Below are 24070 nucleotides of genomic sequence, written 5' to 3'. Positions count from 1 at the left end.
GCAGCCGAGGCTCCACTGGAGCAAGGTTGGCCCAGGCGCTGAGGATGGCTCCATGGCCTCCGCCTCAGGCGCTAGAATAACTCCGGCCACTACAGAGCAATGCTCCTGGTGGGCATACCAGGTGGATCCCGGTCGGGCGCATGCAGGAGTCTGTCTCTGCCTCCCTACTTCTCACTTCAGAAAAATACAAAAATAAAAAGGTAATCAGTGAGTGCACAGCTAACTGTAACAACCAAGTGGAACAAAGAGTTGATGCTTCTCTCTCTAGCCTTCCCTCCCCACCTTCTCAAATCAATGGAAAGAAATTTTTTGAAAAAATACAAAAGAACTAAAAGGAAAATGGAAAAATCCACAATGATAGTTGAATTCAATCATTTTCTCTTGGTAATTAATAAAACAAATCAGCGGATGGAGAAGACGCCAACAGTTACCAACCAGATCGACCCGACTGACAAGTTTCTGTCTGTCTGGGTTCTTTTCCTCCCTGACTGACTTTCACACAATCACACACACACACACACAACCACACACACACAACCACACATACACACACACACATATACACACACAATCACACACACATACACACAATCACACTCACACACACTCACACACAATCACACACACATATACACACATACACACAATCACACACACACGCAACTACATACACACACATACACACAATCACACGCACAATCACACGCACAATCACACGCACACGCACACAATCAGACACACACAATCACACACACACACAATCAGACACAATCAGACACACATACACACACAATCTCACACACACACACACACACACAACCAACGGGAAGGGGACAACACACTTGCTTCCCAAGTGCATAGGGAACCTTCACAAATTCTGGGCCATAAAACAATTCTCAACAAACTCAAAAGCGCTGGTCGTCAACCCTAATGCAATTAAACTAGAAATCAATTGACTGAAAAATACCTAGAAAAGTCCCAAAATACTTGGAAACTAAACTACACACTTTTGAGGAACCCACGGTCAAACAGGAAGTCCAAAGGGAAATGAGACAAGTTTGAACGAAATGAAATCACAACAGGGCCAAATTCGCGGGGCATAGGCAGGGCCGCGTCTCGGTGGAAACGCGTATTATTAAATACCATCTATCCCCACGTATAAGATGCTCCATGTATAAGACACACCTTAGTTTTGGGGGCCGAAATTTGGGGGAAAAAACGTATTACAAAAAGTTACTGAATTCAAGTTTTATTCATCATAAAATTCATACCACTCCTCATCACTGTCAAAACTCCCATCCATTAGCTTGTCCTCATATGTGTGTGATGACGAATCACTGTCTTCATCTATTGCCTCGTCCTCAGTTCCATCTATGGCATCTGAAATGCCACAACCACTGTATAAGACGCACCCAGTTTTTAGAGCCCACATTTTTCTGGAAAGGGTGTGTCTTATACATGGGGAAATATGGTATTCTACACAAAAAGGTCTCAGTTGGATCCTCTAAGCTTCTACGTGAAGCAGCTAAAAAGAGAGAAAGAGAGAAAGAGCAAATTAAGTCCAAAGTAAGCAAAAGAAAAGAGGAAAAATAAGACCAGGAAAGAAAAAAAAAAAGCCAACAGAGAAACACCAGCGAAATCAAACGCTGGGTCTTGGAACGGCCAACAGAACTGATCCGTCTCTCTGTCCAGGGGGAAAAAAGACAGGACTTACCACTATCAGGAATGAATGAAAGGATGACCCCTACCGACGCTGAGAGGACAAGGGGACACTACCAACATGCCTTGGCATGGGAACCCACAGTTTGGGTGGCATGCAAGCAGCACCGTGAGGGACACAACCCCCCAGAATGATTTGAAAACAAACAGATAACCTGACCAGTCTTTACATCTATAAAGAGAGTCGAGTTCGTGGTTAAAAACCCTCCAACACCTGGGATCACATGGTCGCTGGCTTGAGCCCAAGGTCGCTGGCTTGAGCCAGGGGTCACTCACTTTGCTGTAGCCCCCCCCCCCCAGTCAAGGCACATATGAGAAAGCAATCACTGAACAACTAAGGTGTCACAATTAAGAATTGATGCTTCTCATCTCTTTCCCTTCCTGTCTGTCTGTCCCTCTCACTGTCTCTCTCTCTATCACAAATAAGTAAATAAGTAAATAAATAAAACCTTCTAACAGTGAAAACCGAAAGGCCCAGATTGTTTCACAGGTGACTTCTCCGAAGTGGTTTAAGCATTAATGCTGACTGTAAAACTACCCCAGCAAGTGGACCAGGAGGAATAGTCCCCAAAGCCAGAGACAGGACAAGAAAACCATCAAGGAGGGAGAGAGGAAGGGAGAGAAACCCCAGGCCTTTCCCGCTGCCCTGCTCCACACGCCCCTCACCTCCCACTGCCCGGGACTGAGGCCTGAGCCCTCTGCCGCCCAGTCCTCAAAGCAGCCTGCAGGCCCTCCATGGCCGCAGTGACCCCGCGGCCTGCAGAGCCAGTCACCTCCAAAGGGGCAGCCTTTCTTCCACTCCCGATCCCACTGAGGGATCTGACCCCTTTTAAAACGCTCCATGACTCCCCTTCATTTGCTCAAAGAATAAGATGCACACACCCCCATGAACCTAGCCAACCTCGCTGCCTGACCCTCTCCCTCTCCCAACCTCAGGGCTGCCCCCTTGCCCTAATTCCCACAAGGAACATGTCTGCAGGCCTCCGTGGCGCTAACCCATTGTTCCTGACTCTAGGAATCACGTACCAACCCTCTGTGGGCAAGCATGCGCTTGGGCAGTTGCCCCCTCCTCCAGGAAGCCTTCCTTCCAGCCCGCTAGAAGAGGCCCCCAGCCTGAGCACCTCCCCCATCCTTGTTGCCACTGTCACCCAGCCTGTCTGCGGCAGGCCTTCCTCAGCCACGCCTGGCCACGGCGGATGGACCGCAGAGCTGACCTGTGCCACGGTGACCCTCTGCCTACCAGGCCGGCGGGAGTGAAGTGCCAAGCGCCCGAGTCACCTAGCCCAAAGTGCCCAAATAAACTCTTGGGCCCAGATCAGAAAAATGTCCCCAAAGTCTCAAGATGCCGAGACCAGACCCATAGGGAGCTGAGCAAACCAGAGCCCATCACCTTCCCAGTCTCCCCTCAAGGTGAGGCCAGACAAGGACCACTGACCCCACCCCACCCTGCAATCCGTGCGGCAGCCCAGGCTCTGAGTGACCAGGACTCACGGCACCCCCACCGTAGGACCGCCCCACGGCACAGGGGCGGCGGGCTCGCCGGGGCGGGCGAGGGCGGGGCCCACCTGCTGGCTCTGAGTGACCAGGACTCACGGCGCCCCCGCCGTAGGACCGCCCCACGGCACAGGGGCGGCGGGCTCGCCGGGGCGGGCGAGGGCGGGGCCCACCTGCTGGCTCTGAGTGACCAGGACTCACAGCGCCCCCGCCGTAGGACCGCCCCACGGCACAGGGGCGGCGGGCTCGCCGGGCGGGCGAGGGCGGGGCCCACCTGCTGGCGGCGGTGGTGCTGTTGGCCTTCTTGGTGGGGGCCTTCTTCTGCGGGGCCTGCTTGGCGGGCGGGGCGGCCTTGGCCTTCTTCTCGTCCTCCGACCTGGCCTTGTGCCTCTCCTTGTCCTTGTCTTTCTCCTTCTTCCTCTTCTCCTTCTCCTTCTTCTCTTTCTTCCTCTTTGGTTTGTTCACGGGGGCCTGAGACAGGGCGGCCAGCTGCTCATGCACGGCCTTCAGCTGGAAGAGAGCGGGTGGCTGAGCGGGCTCCCCAGGGCACGGGCCCCCCGGCCGCCCCGACTGGGCGTGAGGCGGGCCACACCGCGCTTCGGGGACCAGGCAGGCCCAGGAGCGCACCACGGCGTCAGAGCCCCGCTCTGCCCCCCGCCGCCCGTGACCGCCAGCCCTTCGCTGGTCAACTGCCGAGAAGGTGCCCGGTTATGGGCAGCTCAGGGAGCAGCAGCAAGACCTGCCCAGTGAGAGAACCCCTCGGCCCAGGGCAGGGGGCAAAGGAAGCACTCGATCAGTAGCAGCTGACGTGGTTCTCATTCGTTTTTATTTGTCAGATGAGGCAGACAGAGGCTTAAGTGGCCAAACAAAGGAGATGTTCAGACGGTGGACGGAGAGGACTGGTCAGACTCCGCACGATCGTGGTGGACGCGTGCTAACCGCTCCCCGCAGCTGGTCTTGGCCCCAGGGCCCGCGCGGGGCGGCCACTCTCCAGCCTCCAGCAGGTGTGGGGCTGAGGCCCCAGGGCCGTCTTCCGGGCAGTGTCATCTCTAACAAGGATCAGGTGCCAGTCCAGCGCCCACCCCACTCTGGTGACCGCGGGGCCATCTCCACTCTGCTCTCTTCTCCCTGACAGAAGCCCCGTAAACCAAGCGCCGTGTACATCTTTCTCAACTCTTCAAACGCCTCCAACAGCAGGGAGCGTCAGTCCCATTTTGCAAATGAGGAGAGCGAAGCAAGGTACACAGTGGTCAGAGGCCGGGGCAGGTCAGCCTCGCCCCCCAGGGACCCTCCCCCTGCAAGGTGCTCAGAGCGAACAATCCCCCATCCCCAGGTCCCTCTCGGGACCCTCCCGGGACCCTGCCGGGAAGGACGGCTGTGACTGGGTGCAGAGGGGACACGTGGCTGGGTGCAGAGGGGACACGTGACTGGGTGGAGAGGACACGTGACTGGGTGCAGAGGGGACACGTGACTGGGTGCAGAGGGGACACGTGGCTGGGTGCAGAGGGGACACGTGACTGGGTGCAGAGGGGACACGTGGCTGGGTGCAGAGGGGACACGTGGCTGGGTGCAGAGGGGACACGGCAAGACTCACCTGCTCCTGCAGCTCTGCCAGCCTGGTGGCTCGCTCCTCCTCTGAGTCCGAGCTGCCGGAGTCCGAGGAGCTCTCCTCGCTGCTGCGACTGCTCTCCGTGCCCTTGCTCACCACCGGGGCCGCGGGGGCGGGCAGCGTGGGCGCCTCTGCCGGCTCGTCGGGCATCTTGGCAAACCGCATCTCAAACACGTCCTGTGGGAAAGCAGGGGCCACCTGAGGTCCTGGGCCACCCCCGGGGCGGGCCCCCAGCATCCCGAGACACCCTTGGGGCTGGACTGTAGCTGCTCAGGTCAGACCCTGCGGGGAGACAGCCCACCTGGCTGGCTCCCCTGTTGCGAGGTCCGCGGCCCCAGAATCTGGGTCACATGTCCCTGTTGTTTACAGTAACGCTGCAGCACACAGCTCCCTACAGTTAGGTCCAGAAGTTAGCCCAAAAGGCAGAATCTTGTCCTATCAGAACTGGCTTCAGAAAGCGCCCTGCAGCCCCTACACAGCACAGGCCCCGGGCCCTGGAGCACACCGTCAGCAAAGGTCCCTACTCCCACCCCCCCACCACCTCCCACCCACCCCGCTCTCCCTGGTGGTCCAGGCTGGCGTCAGACAGGGCCGAGCAGCCCTGAAGGGAGACTTCACTTTGCCAAGTTCACACACCCGAGTTCAGCCAGGTTCACACACCCGAGTTCAGCCAGGTTCACACACACAAGCGCCACCACACTGAGAAGGTGTCAGCTCCCAGCAGAGCCCGCCCCGGGTGCTGGCCCCAGGACTCTCCCCTCCCAGGAAAAACGTCCTCAGAGGCACACGGCCACTCCAAGCCACAATCAGGTCTACTCTCGGCCAACGGCCTCACCAGGCTGCTGGACTTGCTTACACACTTACACACTTACACACACACACACACACACACACACACACACACACCCTGTGCAATGACTGCACAGCCGCCGGCAGTTAGCACGCTCAGCCTCTGCGGCCACACGGCTGAGAACAACCTTCCGCAGGAACAGAGCCAGAGCCAAAGCCAAAGCCAGAACCAGAACCAGAGCCACTGGCCTGGCTGCCCTGTCCACGCCCCGTCTCTCCCCCCGGGGACTGCGGCACCGTGCAGTGAAGCACTTTGCCGAGGCCTGTTGCTTCGAGGAACAGCAGGCACAGACGGTCTCGGTAAAAACCGTGGGTCCTGGGGGCTTCTCCTGGGTGTGCTGGGACCACCCAGACCCCTCACCCTATCATACACAGAGGGCTGGGGAGAGGCCGAGGGCAGGGCCCCCACATGGAAGGAAAGGACGAAACCACAGGACCAGGCAGCATGAGCTCGTCTGAGCTTTAGTGACGGGGACCATGAGCCCTCCCCAGGGTTTTCAAAAGGGGCTCAGCAAGGAACCAGGGCCACCTTAGGGAAGTGGTCTGGGTCTTGTAAAAAGAAGACCTCCCAGGAAAAACGTCCTCAGAGGCACACGGCCACTCCAAGTCACAATCAGGTCTACTCTCGGCCAACGGCCTCACCAGGCTGCTGGGAGAGAGGTGAACGGGGAGAGGTGCCCACAATTCTTACTCTAGACTTTAAAATGACGGGTCTTCTCACCACACAACATTTAAAAAACATCGATGCTGTTCTTGCGCAAATACCAGCCCACACGATCCTTGGTGAAGGGGAATAAGAACAGATTGCACGCATACACTAAAACACGTGGGCAGCAGCCAGAGGCAGGAAAAGGCGCTCACGCACGCACTGCCGTGTGTGAGGCTGCTCTGCTGGACGCCAAGTCCCGCCCCCGCAGCCAGACAAGCGTGGGAGGTCCTCTGAGACATCCGTCTCTTTCCTAGAATCCCACCTGTGCCCCCAGAAGGACCCTAACCCTCCTCCTGCCCCCCCCCCGAGAGCGCCAAGGGTTACCTGCAGCTTCCTGGCCATGGCCACCACCTCGTGGTCTGGCGGGTTGTACTTGTAACAATTGGAGAACATTAACCGGATGTCAGCCGCAAAGCCCTGTGCGTCTGGGTACTCGCGGCTGTCCATTTTCTTCTGTAACACACAAGCAACCGAGCATGAGGGGCATCACCCAGGAGATCCCAGTGTCTGCCAGACCCCGCCTGCCCCTGCTTGGACGCGGAACCCTCCATGGGGCCTCCGCCAGCCACCCAGACCTCGACTATGGGGGTGGGGGGGCTCAGAGAGGGAGGGGAGGAACAGCGCTGGACAGGAAGTCTGACTTCTGCAGCCACCACCTCACACCTTCCCCAAAGCTTCCAGCTCTAGACACTGGGTCATCTGTCACCGGCCAAGGTCCCTCACAGCAGGGACCCCAGGGGGACAGGGAGCTTCCAGGAAGTTGCTTTAGCAGCACTGGGGGAGTAAGGGGGGCACTCAGTTCATGAAATGAGACATACAGTTTTTTCTGCATAAAAATCCAGGTCTTGTCAGCCAGCTGCGCCCCCACCCCCACCCCATCCAACAAGAACACTGGACTGTCCCAGCAGGAAAGTGGGCGGAGGTAAGACAATAGGGACATGCAGGAAGGAATGGCCACCAGCGAGGGACGCTGCAAGGTCACGGCTGAGAACGAGCTGGTGGTGGGTTAAGAAAAGGCGCAAGGGGCCCTGGCCGGTTGGCTCAGTGGTAGAGCGTCGGCCTGGCGTACAGGGGTCCCGGGTTCGATTCCCGGCCAGGGCACACAGGAGAGGCGCCCACTTGCTTCTCCACCCCTCCCCCTCTCCTTCCTCTCCCTCAGCGAGGCTCCATTGGAGCAAAGATGGCCCGGGCGCTGGGGATGGCTCCTTGGCCTCTGCCCCAGGCACCAGAGTGGCTCTGGTCACGACGGAGCGACGCCCCCTGGTGGGCAGAGCGTCGCCCCTGGTGGGCGTGCCGGGTGGATCCCGGTCGGGTGCATGCGGGAGTCTGTCTGACTGTCTCTCCCCGTTTCCAAGCTTCGGAAAAATACCAAAAAAAAAAGAAAAAAAAAAAAGAAAAAGGAAAGGCGCAAGGAGCCTCCATCCTGTGAGCCACGCCCCTCCTGCGAGCCACGCCCCTCTCCTGCGAGCCACGCCCCTCTCCTGCGAGCCACGCTGCTCTCTGGGGGCAAGAGCCCAGCGGCTCAGCTAAAGTCTTGGGAGAGCCAAGGCCTGGATTCCAGCGCTGGCTCAGGGCGGGTCCCCACCGCTCTGGCCTGGGTCCTCTGTCCACAGCAGGGTGTGAGAATCCTCTTTCTGAAAGACCCCGTCCCTGCCCCTGCATGGCCTCACTCCCCAGCTCCAGGCCAGCCCTTCTCTCAGGGGTACAAGGGCCTGGGTGGGGACAATGACCCAAGAGCACAGCCTTGTTTGGTGCTGAAGGACCCCAGAGCCAGGACCCCACACACCCCACCAGGAGAAAGAGCCTGAGACGGTACCCCTGGGAGCCCGCATGGTCAAAACCCGCCCGGGAAGAGCCAGCTCCGTGGAGCTGGACGCTACCCAGGGCGCTGGAGCCAAACCATTTCCAGCAACTACCCCGGGAAAGATGGTCAGCTCTCCAGCTGCCTCTGCCCTGCTGGAGTATTTACAGTGACCCTCTGTGCATGTCACTCACCCGGTAAAAAACCTACCTAAACAAAGGAGCTGACATGGCTGGCTCCAGTAAGGGCAGGAAGAGGCTCGGAGACAGGCCTGCCAGACTGCAAGCAGGTGCACCAGCACCACGGCCAGGTCCGTCCTGCCCCTGATCCAGCACCGCCCCCGGGGAAGGCAGCAGCAGGAGGTGCTGCCCAACGAGGCAGAAAGACTGAGACCGCAGCCCACCCAGGTCCAGGCCTCACTGGTGGAAAAAAACCACCGTCCCCTCTGGTCACTGGGTAAGTTACATAATGTCTAATCACCAAGCTGCACATCTGAAACTAGTATAATATTGTATGTCAAATACATATCACTGAAAAATTAAGAACGATTAACTTTGGGAGAGAAGAAACGGCCACCCCTTTTGCGGGGGGCCCTTACCAGGGCCATGCGGACGGCTCAGGGAGGAGGCGGGTGACACACGGCCCTTTGCCAGGGGCGCTCCTCAGGATGCCAGAGGCCAGGCCGTCCTAGCACTCTCCCCAAGGGAGAGCAGGCCTGCTGGAGCCCAGGCTCAGGGGCCCCCTCTGGGCCCGCTCAGGGACACCCTCTGGAGGCCACCCCAGCCCTCAAGCCCGGCATGGCCTGCTCTTGGCCTGAAACCCCTTCCAGCCCGGACAGGGGATCCCTCTGGCACAGGAAGGCCGGGTAGAGGAGCTCCGGGACCGGGCTCTTGGTTTCAGTTCGGGGCCCACGTCTGTCTGGTGCGGGGTTAGGCCGCCTGTGAGAGCCGCCTTGCCTAATGTCACAGAACCCTGCAAGTACTGCAGTTTGGGAGGCGGGAAGGAAGGCGAAAGGAACGAGGAGACAGGGAGCGAGGGACGAGATGACGAACTAACAGAACACCCCCCTCCCTGCTCGGGGCTGGCGGGCAGCCCCAGGGAGCCAACAGTGACCCCGCCCCGCCGAGCCATCCCCAAGCGGGCAAAGACATGGGCACCGCCACAGACCCTCAGGTCAGGAGAGCAGAGAGGGCCAAGCCCGCCGCGCGCGCGAACGCACGCACGCATGCACGCACGCCCGCGTGCCGCCCGCGCGCCCGCCCGCGCACCTTGACGGTGCTGAGGTCCATCGGGTGCTTGATGATGTCATGGTAGTCGTGCAGCTCCAGGGCCTCGGCGTCCACCGGCTTGTAGAAGGGCCAGGCGTAGGCCGCGTGCTTCTTGGACAGCAGCTCCTTGAGGATGCTGTCGCAATGCCGCAGGTGCTCCGACAGCTTGCCCTTCTTGCCCGCGTGCTGGGGCACCTCGCCGTCCTCCAGGTCCTTCTTGGGCGGCTTAATGGGCCGGCCCCCGCTCTCCCGCCGGGCCACCACCTTGGCCTGCTTAGGGTCCGACAGCGGCGGGGGCGACTCGCTCCGGCTGGCAGTGATGGCGGACGTCGTGGGCGTGGTGGTGTCTGCTTTCCGCTTCACGCCCTTTTTCTGCGACAGGAAAACCCATGGTGAGCGCTGGGAAGAAGGACCTGGAGCGCCACCTGCCTGCCTGCCTGCCAGGCGCCGAGCGAAGCCATGCTGTGCTCGGCTGTTTCCGTCCTCCCAGCTGCTCCCCCTGCGCAACGGGGGGACGGAGGCTCAGAGAGGCCGCGTCGCCGGCCCCAGGTCACACAGCTGGTCGTGGTGAGGCTGGACTCGGAACCTGCCCCGAGCTGCGCCCTCTCCCTTGGCCCGCGGGGCTCATCACAGCCCTGAGCCGTGAGGCACGGCATGCAATCCTCCCGCACCTAACCAGCCCCCAGGCCGCGCTGCACCACGCTCTCCAGACTCAGGCATGACCGACACGGCACCATGACTGTTCCTCACCAAGCGGGACTCGGGCTCGGGGGCAGCAGAGACAGAAGGACGGTCCCAGAGAAGGGCCTCACAACTGCTGCCCCGAGGACAACCGTCTAGAGTGGGAGAGGGGAGGCATGCCGGGCAGGGGAGGGGACGCAGGCAGCAGCAGCAGGTTTGGGGCCAAGGACTGCAGGGCTGAGTGAGTGGGCAGGTCGGGACTTGACCCCGAAGGCAGGGACCAGCCAGAGCTTCCCACGAGGAGAGGAGACAGCGTGCGGCTGCCCAGAGCCCTCAGCGGGTGAGTCCAGGGCCGACGTTCCAGGGGGACGCGTCGGGGAGTGAGCTAGGGGGTCCGGGCCTGCGGGTCTCTGCAGGCACAACGACCGGCCCTGGGGCCCTAGAGCACCGCGTCTGAGTTCTAAAGTCGAGGCTCAGTGTGTCCCCGAGACCAGCAGGCAGAGGGGCCCCTCTGAGCCACAGCCGAGGGCCACATAGGGGTCTACCGTCTAGAGCGCCACCAGGGTCACAGCCCCAGCCAAGCCGCCGCCCTCAGGCTGCCAGGGGCGCGAGCCAGCTCTCCGCAAACACTTCACAGGCACCCACAGGATGCCAAGCGCGTGCCGCAAAGGCCCGGGGTGGGTAGGCTCATCTGGCCATGGCAAACAGGGCATGCTCCAGAAACAGCCAGGCGCCACGGGGCGGCCTGGCCAGGCGCCGCCCGCCAGCGCAGGCAGTGAAGGCCGGAGGGAGGAAGAAGCAACGGGGGCGGCGTGTTACCTTCGGGGAACCATTAACCCCTCTGAGCGCCTGCTTCCTCATCTGTAAGATGGGGGAATACGGCCTGCCCCAGAGGGTCGCTGTGAGGGTCAAATCGGAGAAGATGACACGCGTCAGTGGCTGCCCAGGGCCTGCTCGTGGCAGAACGGGGAACTGCTGTCCGGGCCAGCCCCAGATCCGACAGGGCGCGCCCGCTCCGAGCCCACGCTTCCCTGCGCGAGATGCTCCCAGGCCGGCAGGGGCGCAAACACGCAGGGGCCCACAATAACAGACACAAGACGCAGGCAGAGGTGACCGCCAGAGCCGGCTCCTCAGGACACAGCAAGGCCACTGCAGCCCGCACACTCACGGCTGGAGGTCCGGGTGTGAGCAGGGGCGGAATGAGGTGATACCCACCCCCACCCCACCCCGGCCCTCCTCTCACACACCTTCCCCCTGGACCCACGCAGCCAAGGCCAGGGCTTCAGGCCCAGAGAGGCGAGGGTTCAAGAGCAGCCTGCCCTCACCAGCTGTGTGACCTGCAGCTCCCTGAGCCCCGGTCTCCTCGTCTGCATTAGAAACGGCGGCACAACCCCGTGGACACAACCAGAAGAACCACTCCAAAGTCACATGCACCAGACGCCCGGCAAGCAGGTCGGCGGCCAGAAAAGGTGGCAGAGCCCCAGCCTCCCCGTCCTGCGCCTGCCCAAATCCAGGAACCCTGACCGGGGCTCAGACCCCAAGCTGACCTTGAGCCCCTCCCCCCAAGACGCTCACCTTGACAACGGGAGGCGTGGGAGGGACCACAGGGATGATGGGTGTCGCGGGAGGAGGTGGGGCGGCCGCCGGGGGGACGGGGACCGACGTGACGTTTGCGGTGATGGTTGGCACGGGGGTGGCAGCAATGACGGGCGTCTGGGAGACAGTGGGGGGCACGTTCTGAAAGGGGGTCGCTGGGGAGACAGAGGACACGGCCGCCACCTGCTGCGTACCTTGGGGACAAGGAAAGGAGGTTGAACGGACCAGGCTCTACCAGGCAGATACGAATGCGATCCTTCCAGAAGCTTCCATGACCATCCCCTCCAGATGGTCCTGATACCAGAGAACACACCAGATGCCAAAGGAGCCCCTCTTCCCGAGACCAAGGACCCTGAGCCTCAGCTGCAGGCTCACCCAGTACACGAAAGACCCCCCCCGCTTCCGGCCAGGACTCGAGTCTGAAGGGGGGAGCCTGGCAGGTACAAGCCAGGCTGCACCGGAGACGTCGGGGTTAACTCAGACGCCATCAGTCACCACGTGAGCAACCTGGACGGAGCTACTCAATGACCCACAGTCCCAATCTGCACACAGGCATGGCCGGCCGTGCCGGCGACCCGCTGGGCCTCTCTGGAGGGCTGGGCCGCCCCCCAGGTGTTCCAGACTCTCAGACCAGGTGAGACCCCAGTGCGACAGACGACTCGTCGCCACCACACTCCCCAACAGGGGCACAGCCCCCTCCTGCCACAGCACGCACAAGGGTTAAATAACCAAACCGAGGAGGGCACAAGGGACTGTCCAGGCCCCAGCAGAGGTGTCCCGAGAGCCAGGGCTGGGAGGAGCAGCACGGAGACACGGCCAGACCACAGTCTCCTCCCCAGAGGCAGACCGTGCCCCCACCACCACCAAGGGCCAGCCTGCCGGCCACACAGCGGAGACCCAGAGCTCCCAAGTCCGTGTCGTCATCTCGTCATCGCTGCCCGGACTTCACCGACAGGGAACTGAGCTCAGAAAGGGGCCAAGGGACCCACAGAGACACAGCCTGTGGGGGGGGGGGGGTCCGCATCAGGAACAGAACGACCACGCCCGCCCGCCCGCCCTTTACCTGCACTCTGGGCTCCCGCAGCCGGCTTCCGGCCTTTGCCCTTCGGAGCAGGGGGTAGTAATTCAACTTCCTCCTGGGGCATCTGGGCCACTTTCTGCAGAAAAATTTTCTCTAAGGCTTGGGCCATTAGCACTATGTCATCTGTGGGCTGAAGACACGGGGAGAGCCGAGGTTACACGCTGGGGAAGGAGCCGTGCGCTGGCAGAAGACAGAGCCGGCTCGGCTCGAGAGGACCCGTCCTGCAACACCTCGGGGACGTCCGCGCGGCCGAGCGAGGCCAAGGAGTCCACTGCAACGCGGAAACTCTTCAAGTAAGCATTCAGAAGACCATGAAGACAGAGAAAACCACCCTTCACTGATTCCAGGGACAAAAAGAGAGCCTGTGAGGCAGCTGGTCAGCTCAGTCGGTTAGGAGAGCGTCGTCCCAAACCGAGAGGGCAGGTCCGATCCTCGGTCAGGACCCACGCAGGACGCAACCAAGGACACTCAACTCAGCGGAACAACTGAATGCTTCTCTCCCTCCCTCCCTCTCTCTCTGTCTCTCCCTTCCTCTCTTTCTCTAAAGGCAATCAATAAAAAATAAGAAATAAAATTATTTTTAAATTTAAAAAGCAGAGCCTTCCAGGACAAAAAGAGAGCCTTCCACCCAGCCCTCTGCCCCGTCCATCTTGACATCACCGTGAACACAAAGACCCCACACGGCTAGGGTCACAGGGAACTTCCCTAACGTGCTCTCCGTGCTGAAAACCCTCCTGGGGACATGTCCCCTGTTGTACAGTGTTCCACGTCATCTGGGGCAGCTGTGTGTGGACGTCACAACACATTCAGCCACCGCTGGCTGCTGGGTGTGCAGGGGCTGGCATTTTCCACCCACGTGAGCCTGCACTGACTCCTTCGAGATCTCTATAGGGACAATGCCCAGGTCCAAGAGTGCAGATGTTCAGAGTGTTTGGCTGGGCCCTGGCAGGGTGGTTCAGTGGATAGAGCATCAGCCCGGTGTGAAGACCGGGTTCAATTCCTGGTCAAGGCACATGTGAGACGTGACCATCTGCTTCTCTCCCCCTTCCTCTCCCCCTTCTCTCCCTCTTCCCTTCTCACAACCAGTGGTTCGACTGGTTCCAGCATCAGCCCCGGGCCCTGAAGATAGCTCAGTTGATTCGAGCATCAGCCCCAGACAGGGGTTGCTGAGTGGATCCCAGTCAGGGCGCACGCGGGGAGTCTCTATCTCCCAGTTTGGTCTGTGTCATCTTCCCCTGGAAAGGCTCTCACTTCCTGCAGTGGGGACGTGGCCCACACAAGGCAATGGCTCTCAGGTGGCCAGCGCATGGGGCACGCGTGTGGGGACTGGGGTCAGAGTATGACGGTGTGACATGCGCCTGTCCAAGAGCAGCTGCAGAGCACCCTGGCCAGTCCCAGGTGTGTCACACACACACACACACACACACACACACACGAGTCTCCCGCAGGCTGACAGGCAGCTCAGAGGGGCAGTCCCAGGTGTCACACACACACACACACACACACACACACACACACACACACACACACACGAGTCTCCCGCAGGCTGACAGGCAGCTCACAGGGGCACCCTGGGCCCACGCCACGCAGACCTCCTTACCTTGTTATAAATATAACAATTTGTAAACATCGTGTTGAAGTCCTGCATACATTCACTTGCGCTCCAATAATAATTGTTTTCTAGTCTCTTCTTAATAGTCCCCATATCCATTGGGTTTTTTATAATTTTATGATAATCCTAGGAAAGAGATTTTCAGAGGCGTTACTAACAGACTCAACTATTTCGTGATTCCCTAGAACAGACAGCGCACGCGGTGCGGTCTTCTGGGCTGAGCTGGGCACAGGGCTGGGCCCAAAGCAGGTGACGCGGTCACCGAGGGCAGGTGGGCGGCCCTCAGCCAGCTCTGATCCTCTCGCCTGACAAGGGGTCCATGTGGAGGGGCCATTCGCAGGGGTGCACAGAGCTGCGGCACTGTCCACACTCTGCAGACGGGGAACGAGCCCCCGTCCACACGCCAAGCCTCGCTCAGGGGCCCGCAGGTGACTGGCGCTGAGCTGGGTCCAGAACCCAGCTACCAAGTGCTGATCCAGGGCGTCCCCCCTTGCAACATGCAGGGTGCTCTATTGGGGCCCCAAGAAGTAAGCCACAGGACAGCAGGTCGGCACTGAGCGTCAGCTGGGGCGGCCTGCCCCGGAGAGCGGACTGCACCTGCTCTGAGCGTCTGACCTCCCGTGGGTGACCCTTTGCTCCCGAAGCCTGTCACCTCCCACCCCTTCTCCCCTCCTCCTTCACTGTGAGGCCAGGGCTCTCCCTGCCCCTGGGCCGGCCGGCCTCCCTTCTCCAACACTCCTAGTAGCCCCTCTTGCCCCTTGGTCACTGCGGGCTGTAAGGCGTCACCCCGACTAGAGGCAGTGGCTTTGCCTGGCTTGCTGGCAGCAGCTGCATCTCGGGCACAAACTGTGCCAAAGCCAGGAGGGCAGCCCTTCTGCAAGCTGGGGCCGCAGGGGGGCAGGTGGGCAGGGCGGAGGGCACTCACGGGCAGGTTCAGCTTGATGGCGTCCACGGGCTGGTAGAAGGGCCAGGCGAACTGGTGTTTCCAGAGCGTCTTCACCACCACATTCTGCATGTACTGAAGCTGGTTGGTCTTGCGGCCCGGCTTGGCGGGGTTGGAGACCTCCGGCGGGGGCGGGTTGACAGGGCCCGGGGCCACCGGCATCCCCGCGGGGGTGGCCGTCGTCGTGGCGGACATCCTCCGGAGGCTCGCTCACGGGCCGTCAGGGCAGCGGCTCAGGGAGGCCCTCGCTTCCTCTGTGCTTCCCGCAGAGGCGACATCCCACTTCCAGGCCCGACCAGGCGACGCCTGCGGGGAGAAGAGGCAGGAGAGAAAAAGGCCGATGACCCTGCGCCCGCCACCGCCACGCCCCACACCCCCGCGTCCTCACAGCGCAGCACCTGCCTTGGCCTTGGTCAAGCTGACCGGCCACTGAGCCGCTCTCTCAGCTCTCAACGCCGGGGGGACAGGGAGACACGATGACAGGAGATCACATGAGCCTGGGCCGGGCCACCCGCCCCAGCAGGTGGGGAAGCACAAGGGTGGGAAGCTCGCAGGCAGGGCCCAAGGACCCGACCGGGCGACCCGCCGATCCAGCGCACTGCCCGCCCACCGCCCGCCTGCCAGAGCTGACGCTGTTCCTGGCCGTGACTTTTTTAGGGTGCGATTCACAGATGGGAGCGCTACAACGTCAGCCAGGCAGAACCCCTCTGGGGCGCGGCCGCGCACCAAGCGGAGGAGGTTCCACCGTAACCGTGAGAACCGGCTCTGGGTTTGTGATGGCAGCCAGGTGCCGGCCCTCAGCCAATCCGGAGAGGGGAAGGGCGGGCCTGGCCCCGCCCCGGCCTTCTGGCCCCGCCCCCGGCCTTCTGGCCCCGCCCCGGGCCTGCTGGCCCCGCCCCCGGCCTGCTGGCCCCGCTCCCGGCCTGCTGGCCCCTCCCAGGGCAGAGCGGGGAAGGGGCACCACCACAGCCCCTGGGGTCACTAGGAGACCACCTTCAGGGACACACAGGACGCCCAGCGTCCCACAGGGGGGAGCCAGCGCCCCACGTTCACCTGCAGGGCAGGCTGACGGTGGTCCTGGGGAGGCTGCAGGTGGAGCCTGATCGCCAGAGGCCCCTGCGTCTGTGGCCACGCTTACGCTTTTCTTGCGTATTTGAACTTTTCGCACACACGTTCAGATGGCTCGGGGCTGGTGGCAACACCTACCAGGCGAGGGGCTGGGCGGCTTTTGGGTTCGAACCCACCCACACGCCCCGCCACTCTCAGAAGCAGCTGAAACCTGGAGAATCCCGGAGCTGGTTAGCACCCTGCGGGAACCCTGCCATCTGCCAAGGAGGCGTCTGCACCACGAACACCGGCTGGGGGAGGAGGTGCTACAGTCCAGGCTGGTCCCCCAGAGAGCTGGTTGTGAAACTCGGACTGGCCCAGGATTCTTCCCACTGCAACCCAGAGTGAAGCGGGCTCACAAAAGCCTTCAGGCACGCCTGACCAGACCGTGGCGCAGTGGATAGAGCGTGGAAGTGGGATGCAGAGGACCCAGGTTCGAGACTCCAAGGTTGCCAGCTTGAGCGCAGGCTCACCAGCTTGAGCTCGGGGTCGCTGGCTTGAGTGTGGGATCATAGACATGACCCCATGGTCGCTGGCTTGAGCCCAAGGTCGCTGGCTTAAGCAAGGGGGGCACTCGGTCTACTGTAGCCCCCTGGTCAAGGCACATATGAGAAAGTAATCAATGAACAACTAAGGTGCCGCAACAAAGAACTGATGCTTCTCATCTCTCTCCTTCCTGTCTGTCCACTCTTATCTTTCCCTCGCTCTCTTGCTAAAAAATAAATAAATAAATAAATAAAATAAGCCTTCAGGCACCTTTCTCCCACTGAGCACGCCTGCGCTCATTTGAGGAACTCCGGAACACCCACCGGCCGGAGCCCCGCCTGTCACCTGGGGAGCCCAGCTCTCCTCCACGCCCTCCTGAGGTGAGCTGGCCGGGTCAGCGCCGGGGTAGCAACCCCAGGCCAGGGCCTCGGCGGGGAGGTGCTAATGGCACTGAGGCTGCTTCTTCGCCCACCAGACGGAAAGCTGCTGAGCCTGGCACCCACCACCAGCAGGTCTGCAAACCCAAACAAGCTCGGCCAGGGTCTGACCGCTCACGTCTAAGCACCACGCCTCCTGCTGGGATCCCTCCGCGAAACGCCCTGGGGGCCGCCCGCCCCACTCAAGACCCTCCAGAGGCTCCGCCGCTCGGGATACGAGTGCCATCCCTGCTCGGGTCTGCAGGGCCTGCGTGACCAGTGGCACATCGCCCTGTCCTGGCTGCTGTGCCCTCCTCACTCACACCCTCGCCTCCTGCAGGCCTTCCTGTGCCAACGCCACACCCCCACACCGGAGCCAGCGTCCCGGTGAAAACCCCAGCTCTGTCCCTCACCAGGCGGGAGTCAGTCCTGCCCACAACCTCCCCACAGGTTCTTTGAGACTGAAGGAGGTGGACACAGAGAGCGCTCAGGCCAGTGCTGACCAAGCTCCAAGGCCTGCACAGCCCCGGTCTGGCGGCTGCGGTGGCTACCGGGGCGCGGACGCCCGGGAGCTCCGGCAGGGAAGGACGGGCCGCGTTCCCCCGAGCTCCCAGGGCACGGCCAGCCCCCGGGGGTCAGGTGGGTAGGCAGGGGCCCAGTACCTAGAGCTGCTCCATGGCCCAGGGAGCCAGGAAATAGGATACAGGCAGAGACTGAAAAGGACCTAGGGGGCCAGGGGACCCGCGGGAGGGCCCAATGCTGCCGACCCAGGGGGAGCCAGGCCTCTCCGAGCCCGAGGGGAGACAAGCTTGGCCTGGCCCTCAGCCTGCCTCCCTCATCCCACCCCCGCTCCACACCTGCAGCTGGGCAGGAAGCCAGCTCCAGCCACAACCACAGGACAGACCACAGGACAGAGCCCTGTCCTGGAGCAGGAGCCAGGAGCAGCAGCTCAGAGGCTCGGAAGCCCGCAGGCGCCGTGAGCCTCAACCGGGCTGGCAGAGGGGCCTCCGGGGTTCTGTCAGGCACCGGACCAGTTCAAGCGCCCCTTCGGCATTGCCAACGGGGAGCCAACGGCCGTGCTCAGGGCTCTGGGTTTGCTGCCTGGTCCTGCACACGCCTGCTGATGCCAGCGGTCACTACAAGCCACGGGGAGCCCTTCCACAGCGGCCAGAATGAAGCCCGTCTCCAGCTCTACCTTAAGGGGTCTGGGGCTCAGAGGGGTACAGGCAGCAAGTGCCCACCTGGCACGTCTGGCCAGTGGGCGCCCCTCCCCGGTCTGCGGGGACTGCACGTACGATGAGGGCTCCCCTCTTCCGCAGAGATAAGTGCCACTCCCAACAACCCCAGTGACACAGGCAGTCACCCTCAGGCCCCTGCAAACACACAGCCTCCGTCAGGGTGGCAGGGCCGCCCTCCCCACCTTCCACAGTTCCCCCCCAGCGTGTCCTCTGTCCCCGGCACCGGAGCACAAGAGGCTGGAAGGGCCCCACACGAACCCCTTCCATGCCAGGTGCCAGGGGAGGGAGACTGGCAAAGGCACAGCCTCGGAGCTTGGACAGGACAGGCCCCCCGGGCGAAAGCATCCTCGGTAAGCCACCCCAGCGAGGGAGAGAGACCGGGAGGGCTCCCTGGCCATAAACGTGCATAAGCCACCCTGCCCTGTCCCCACTGAGACGGCAGACAGACCAAAGAGGTCACCCTGGTCCTGCCGAAGCAAACCCAGCGTCACTCCTTCTGACGGGGCCCAGGCCCAAGGTCCGGTCACCTCCAGGCATCTCTCCCGGCAGCCAAGGTGGACACAGCGAACACCTGGCCCTGTCTCTCCCCCAGACCAGACGGCGACGCCGCTGGTGCAGACAAGGGCAAAGGAGACCCGCAGGCCGACAGGGGGCCCGCAGCAGGGGACAAGGAGACCACGGGCACCCGGGCACGGCACAGCCCGGCCCCCAGCACCCGCCGGCCCCCAGGGGCTGCCCTCCCTCTTTCTGCTTTGTTTCTGCACCGGTGAGTTCTTCTCCTTAGAACACGTCACCTTTGCAAACAGAAAAAAAGAGTGAAGGATTTCCTACTTTGACAAAACTCTCCGACACAAACCAACCACAGCTGGGCACTCGGTCAGAGGCTCCCACGTCAGCCCTGGGTCAACAGTCCAGCATCTCAGAGCTCTGTCTCCTCCTCCCAGGTCTGGAGACGCTGCCCCAGCAGCACGCGGGACAGGCCCAGCCGCTCAGGGTGATCCCTGAAGGGGAAATCGGAGGACACATTCCCTAAGAAGGAGCTCAGGGCCACCACACCGCGGCCGGGGCACCCGGGCTTCGGCAGGGCCACCAGCCCCTGGGGTCCAGCGGCCACACCCACCCCCCACGCAGTCCGGACGGCCGCCGGACAGAGCCCAACACAGCCCGCTCCTCAGCGCAAAGCAAGGGCGCCGCCCCCAGAGGAGCAGCTGTCCCCTCAGTCGTCCGGGTCTGGGTGGGGGTGGCGGCCACATTCCGAAGCCGAGCAGGCAAAGGCAGCTTCCAGAAAGAAATGAACACTTAGACCAGTCACTGAACTTCCCACCGGGTTCAGCCCTGAACGGAATGAAACTCAGGCACGGACAGGGACAGAGACAAAGGGAGGTGGAGGTCTAAACCCCCCCAAGGTGAAAAACATTAGTTAACTCATTTTAAAGAGAAGGCGGTGGCCCTGGCCAGACGGCTCGGTGGGTCAGTGTCGTCCCGATGTCTCACGGTTGCAGGTTCGATCCCCCTGTCAGAGCACACACAGGGACCCACCCACGAGCGCACGAACAGGCGGAACAACACATCAACGTTTTCTCTCTAAAAACAATACATCGACAAATAAATAAAACCACGAGTGGTCGCCAGTCAGGGTGGCCACGGCCCCCACCTCCTCCAGCACGCTCAGCAACCGCCTCTCCGTGACGCGGGGCTGCCACCAGCGGCCGGGTCCCACGTGCACGCCTTGCCCAGTGAGACTCTCGCACCACGCTCACCCCCACTACACTCCGGCCCGGACCTCCCAGGCCACCCTCCTGGGGGAGGCCGGGTGGGAGCAGACAGCGGAGAGAACACTGAGAAATACGTGGGCGGCCAGCACAGCCCCGGGATCTTCACCTCTGACGGGGGAGGTGCCCACGTGACCCCCGGGGGTCAGGGCCGGGTGCCTCCCCCGCCTGGCTCCCGGCACGATAGGTGACCACAGGGCATGAGAACAGGCAGATAAAGGACAGGATGGCCCTGCCACCCCCAGCCACCAGCCCCCGAGGACCAGGCAGTGCCCTGGGGGCAGGCCTGGGCCAGCAGTTCCCCTTCCCAGAGCCCCAGGTCAGGGTCAAACAGCTGGCTGGAGAGAAGAGGGTCACACAGAGGGACAGCGAGGAGCCACCCGGGGTCTGCCCAGCCAGGGTTCAGACCTGGCTCCCTCTCTGCGAACCACCCCACATCGCAGCGGACAGATTCCGAGCGCCCAGCTTGGCTGTCACACATTAAGGGCTCCCAACCTGCCCGGGGACAGAGAGACATGGGTATCGTGGCCTCCAGACCCCAGAGCCTGTGCCCTGAGTGGGTTTACTGGAATCACCTGCTGAACAGGAGTGGAGGGACATGTCCTTCAACGCCAAGCACCTGATCATCTCTGGACCCAATAGGAAGATGGTGGTGGTGCGGTTTTTTTTGTTTATCTTTTTTTATTTTATTTTTTGTATTTTTCTGAAGTGAGAAGCAGAGACACAGACAGACTCCCGCATGCGCCTGACCGGGATCCACCCGGCATGGCCACCAGGGGGCGATGCTCTGCCCATCCGGGGGCGTGGCTCTGTTGCAACAGGAGCCATTCTAGTGCCTGAGGCGGAGGCTACAGAGCCATCCTCAGCGACCGGGGCCAACTTTGCTCCAATGGAGCCTTGGCTGCAGGAGGGGAAGAGAGAGACAGAGAAAGGAGAGGGGGAGGGGTGGAGAAGCAGATGGGCACTTCTCCTGTGTGCCCTGGCCAGGAATCAAACCCAGGACATCCACACGCCAGGCTGATGCTCTGCCACTGAGCCAACCAGCCAGGGCAGTGGTGCAATCTTTTTTATCTTTAAAAGCCCCTACCTAGGCCTGACCAGGTGGTGGCGCAGTGGATAGAGCGTCAGACTAGGATGTGGAGAACCCAGGTTCAAGACCCTGAGGTCGCCAGCTTGAGCACGGGCTCATCTGGTTTGAGCAAAAAAAGCTCACCAGCTTGAGCCCAAGGTCGCTGGCTCAAGCAAGGGGTTACTCGGTCTGCTGAAGGCCCACGGTCAAGGCACATATGAGAAAGCAATCCATGAACAACTCAGGTGTTGCAATGCGCAATGAAAAACTAATGATTGATGCTTCTCAGTTCTCTCCGTTCCTGCCTGTCTATCCCTGTCTCTCTGACTCTCTCTCTCTGTCTCTGTAAAAGAAAAAAACAAACAACCCCCTCTACGTCTGCATTTCAAAACTCTACCTCACCAAAAGGAAGAAGGTGAACCCCCATCTTCCTCGGGCACTCTGGACCCTGAATGCCCCACTCCCGCAGGAACCATGAAATCTGGGGGGAAACTCCCTCCTTGCCTGGCCGGGAAGAGGACCTCGGTGTGTGCATGGGGGTGGGGGAAGACTCAGATGGAACAACCCAGGAAGCGCAGGTCCAAAGAGACTCCAGCACCTTCCGCCGAGACACCACACACGAAGTCCGTCAACTTCGAGTCTGTCTCTAACTCCCACCTGCCCCAGGCAGACACAGACAGTGGCACCTTCTGGGGGTCAACGCGTAGGCATGCAGATTCTTGGGCGTCAGAGCCCCTGACCCACTTAGCACGGCTGGCAGGAAGGTGTGCAGCAAGGGCACAGCACGCTCCGCACCCCCTGCCGCGTGGGGGCCCACCACAGGCCCACGGGGGCCGCGCCACCCCAGAAAGCTACCTACTGCACACACAGCTCTGCCCCTGTGCGGCCAACCCTCCCGGCCACGGTCCCGGAGGCCCTGCCGCTCCGAGGGGAAGAGGGGTTCCTTCGGGGACAGCCAAGCGCCCACCACCAGGCAGGGATGGGGCCCAGCGTCCAAGAGGGAAATGGGGGGGGGCTCAGAGAGCCACCCAGGCCCCCTGCCAAGGACGGGAGGCGGCACGTACAAAGCTGGGTGAAAGTCAGACAACCTGCCTTTGACACCAGAGGATCCGAAACTACCCAGAGCGGAAACTCAGACAAACCACAAAGCCCTCGAACATCAAGCAAAAAAAAAAAACGAAAAACCAGACCTGGGCTTCCAGCAAGATCCTGGAGGGCCCGGAACGCCAAAGGGAGGTTTCCAAAGTAGGCGGCCAGCAGAGTGGTGCGTGCTGACCAGCCACCGTGCTCTCCATGCCGCTATGAGAGGCCCCCCCCCACCCCGTGCTGGACTGCAGGGGTGGGAGTGGCCAGCCCACAGGGAGGAGCCCCCCAACACCTGGCCCGTCCCCCAGCTAGCTGCGAGGCGGGGCTGGCCCAGAGGACACCGCCCACCCCTTCCCAAGGCAGGTCCCTGGACTTGGTCTCAGGGACCAGCCTCCTCCCTGCAGGGGGAGGGGAACCCGGACTACAGCACAGAAGTCCAGACCCCGCAGCCTCCCTCAGGCCAGAAGGACGCATCCGTGTCCTGGACAAACGGGGCAGTGGGTGGAACCTCTAACCAGCTGCCACTATAAAAACAGCCAGAAAATTTGGCTGCAGCCGCACCTCCTGCCACGACGCCAAGCCTGGGCACAACCGCAGGCAGACCTGGGTGTTCTTAGACAGCTGACCCCCAGGGGCTGCAGAGGCTGCTGGGCTCCAGGCGCTGGAAGGAGGGGCTTCCAGCCACAGCGGGGGGTGGGAGGGTGAGGCCCGGAAAGATGGACTCCGGCCCTGATCATGGGGCTGGCCCAGCCCAGAGCCGAGTCCTTATTTGGGCCTGGGGTTGCAGGAGGGTCATGAAGGGGCAAGCCACGGGTCAAAGGAGAATGTGGACAAAGGAGCCTCGGGAGGCTCCCAGCTTGGGGACGTCTGAGGGTCTGCGGGGCGGGAATCCAGAGAGGAGAGGAGGTGCGTGGCGGACAGTGCCCACGAGGGGAGTGGGCAGAGCTGAGAGCAAAGCCAGGGAGCGAGGACCCATCTCAGTAGGAGGGTCCGGTGGCCAGGACGGGGGGCAGGGCCTGACCTCTCCTCTTCCCGGCCCAGTGCAGAAACCCCACCAGCTGCGAGAGTCGCCTTCAACATGATTACAGGTTCCTGGGGGCTCACTCTTTGCACCCCTGAGGAGGGGGGCTCCCTGCTTTGCCATCCCAGCCCCGTCTTCCTGTGCCCTGTCCCTGCCCACCATGGCGGGGGCGGGGGTCACATGAGCTCCACTGTCCAGGTGGAGGCTCAGAGGTGAAGGGACACAAGGTCACCCAGCCAGACAGCGGCAGAGCCGGGCCCTGGACAGACCGTCTGCCCCACATCAGAGCCCCCCCTCAGCACCCCTCGGAATCCTGTCAACAGTTGTCCTGCAAGGAGCTGAGGCCACTGGAAGGGCCCGTGTGAAGGTGGCTGCCCGAGCTCCCAGACGCCAGGGGGCCTGGCCTGGCCGCCTCTGCAGGCATGCGGACCAGCAGCCCCACTGGAGCCTCAGGGCCTCAGGAAACCCGAGCCGAAGAGGGCGGGGCAGCTTCCGTGACGGACAGAGCCACCT

At 61.8% G+C, this 24070-nt stretch overlaps 1 protein-coding gene across 6 annotated transcripts in view; it reads right to left on the bottom strand.

The window, feature by feature from the left end:
• The window catches only part of BRD3 (bromodomain containing 3), a 65925-nt gene that overhangs the window by 4801 nt on the left and 37054 nt on the right, over positions 1 to 24070 (bottom strand). For 4 of the 6 annotated variants that reach the window (XM_066366749.1, XM_066366746.1, XM_066366748.1 and 1 more), the window contains exons 2-9: positions 15345 to 15668; positions 14408 to 14545; positions 12790 to 12937; positions 11706 to 11920; positions 9450 to 9821; positions 6705 to 6833; positions 4808 to 4999; positions 3488 to 3723 (exon numbers count right to left, since the gene is read on the bottom strand). In XM_066366749.1, coding sequence (XP_066222846.1) covers positions 3488 to 3723; positions 4808 to 4999; positions 6705 to 6833; positions 9450 to 9821; positions 11706 to 11920; positions 12790 to 12937; positions 14408 to 14545; positions 15345 to 15557 — 1643 coding nt within the window. In that variant the 5' untranslated portion in view covers positions 15558 to 15668. Of the gene's footprint in view, positions 1 to 3487; positions 3724 to 4807; positions 5000 to 6704; positions 6834 to 9449; positions 9822 to 11705; positions 11921 to 12789; positions 12938 to 14407; positions 14546 to 15344; positions 15669 to 16415; positions 16642 to 24070 lie in introns of all 6 variants that reach the window. The other 2 variants (XM_066366747.1, XM_066366751.1) reach the window with 2 other exon arrangements.

Source organism: Saccopteryx leptura, chromosome 2 (assembly GCF_036850995.1).
Source record: "Saccopteryx leptura isolate mSacLep1 chromosome 2, mSacLep1_pri_phased_curated, whole genome shotgun sequence".
Lineage (NCBI taxonomy): Eukaryota > Metazoa > Chordata > Mammalia > Chiroptera > Emballonuridae > Saccopteryx > Saccopteryx leptura.
The sequence above is the reverse complement of the archived record's forward strand: the minus strand, read 5'-3'. Positions and strand labels throughout refer to the sequence as shown.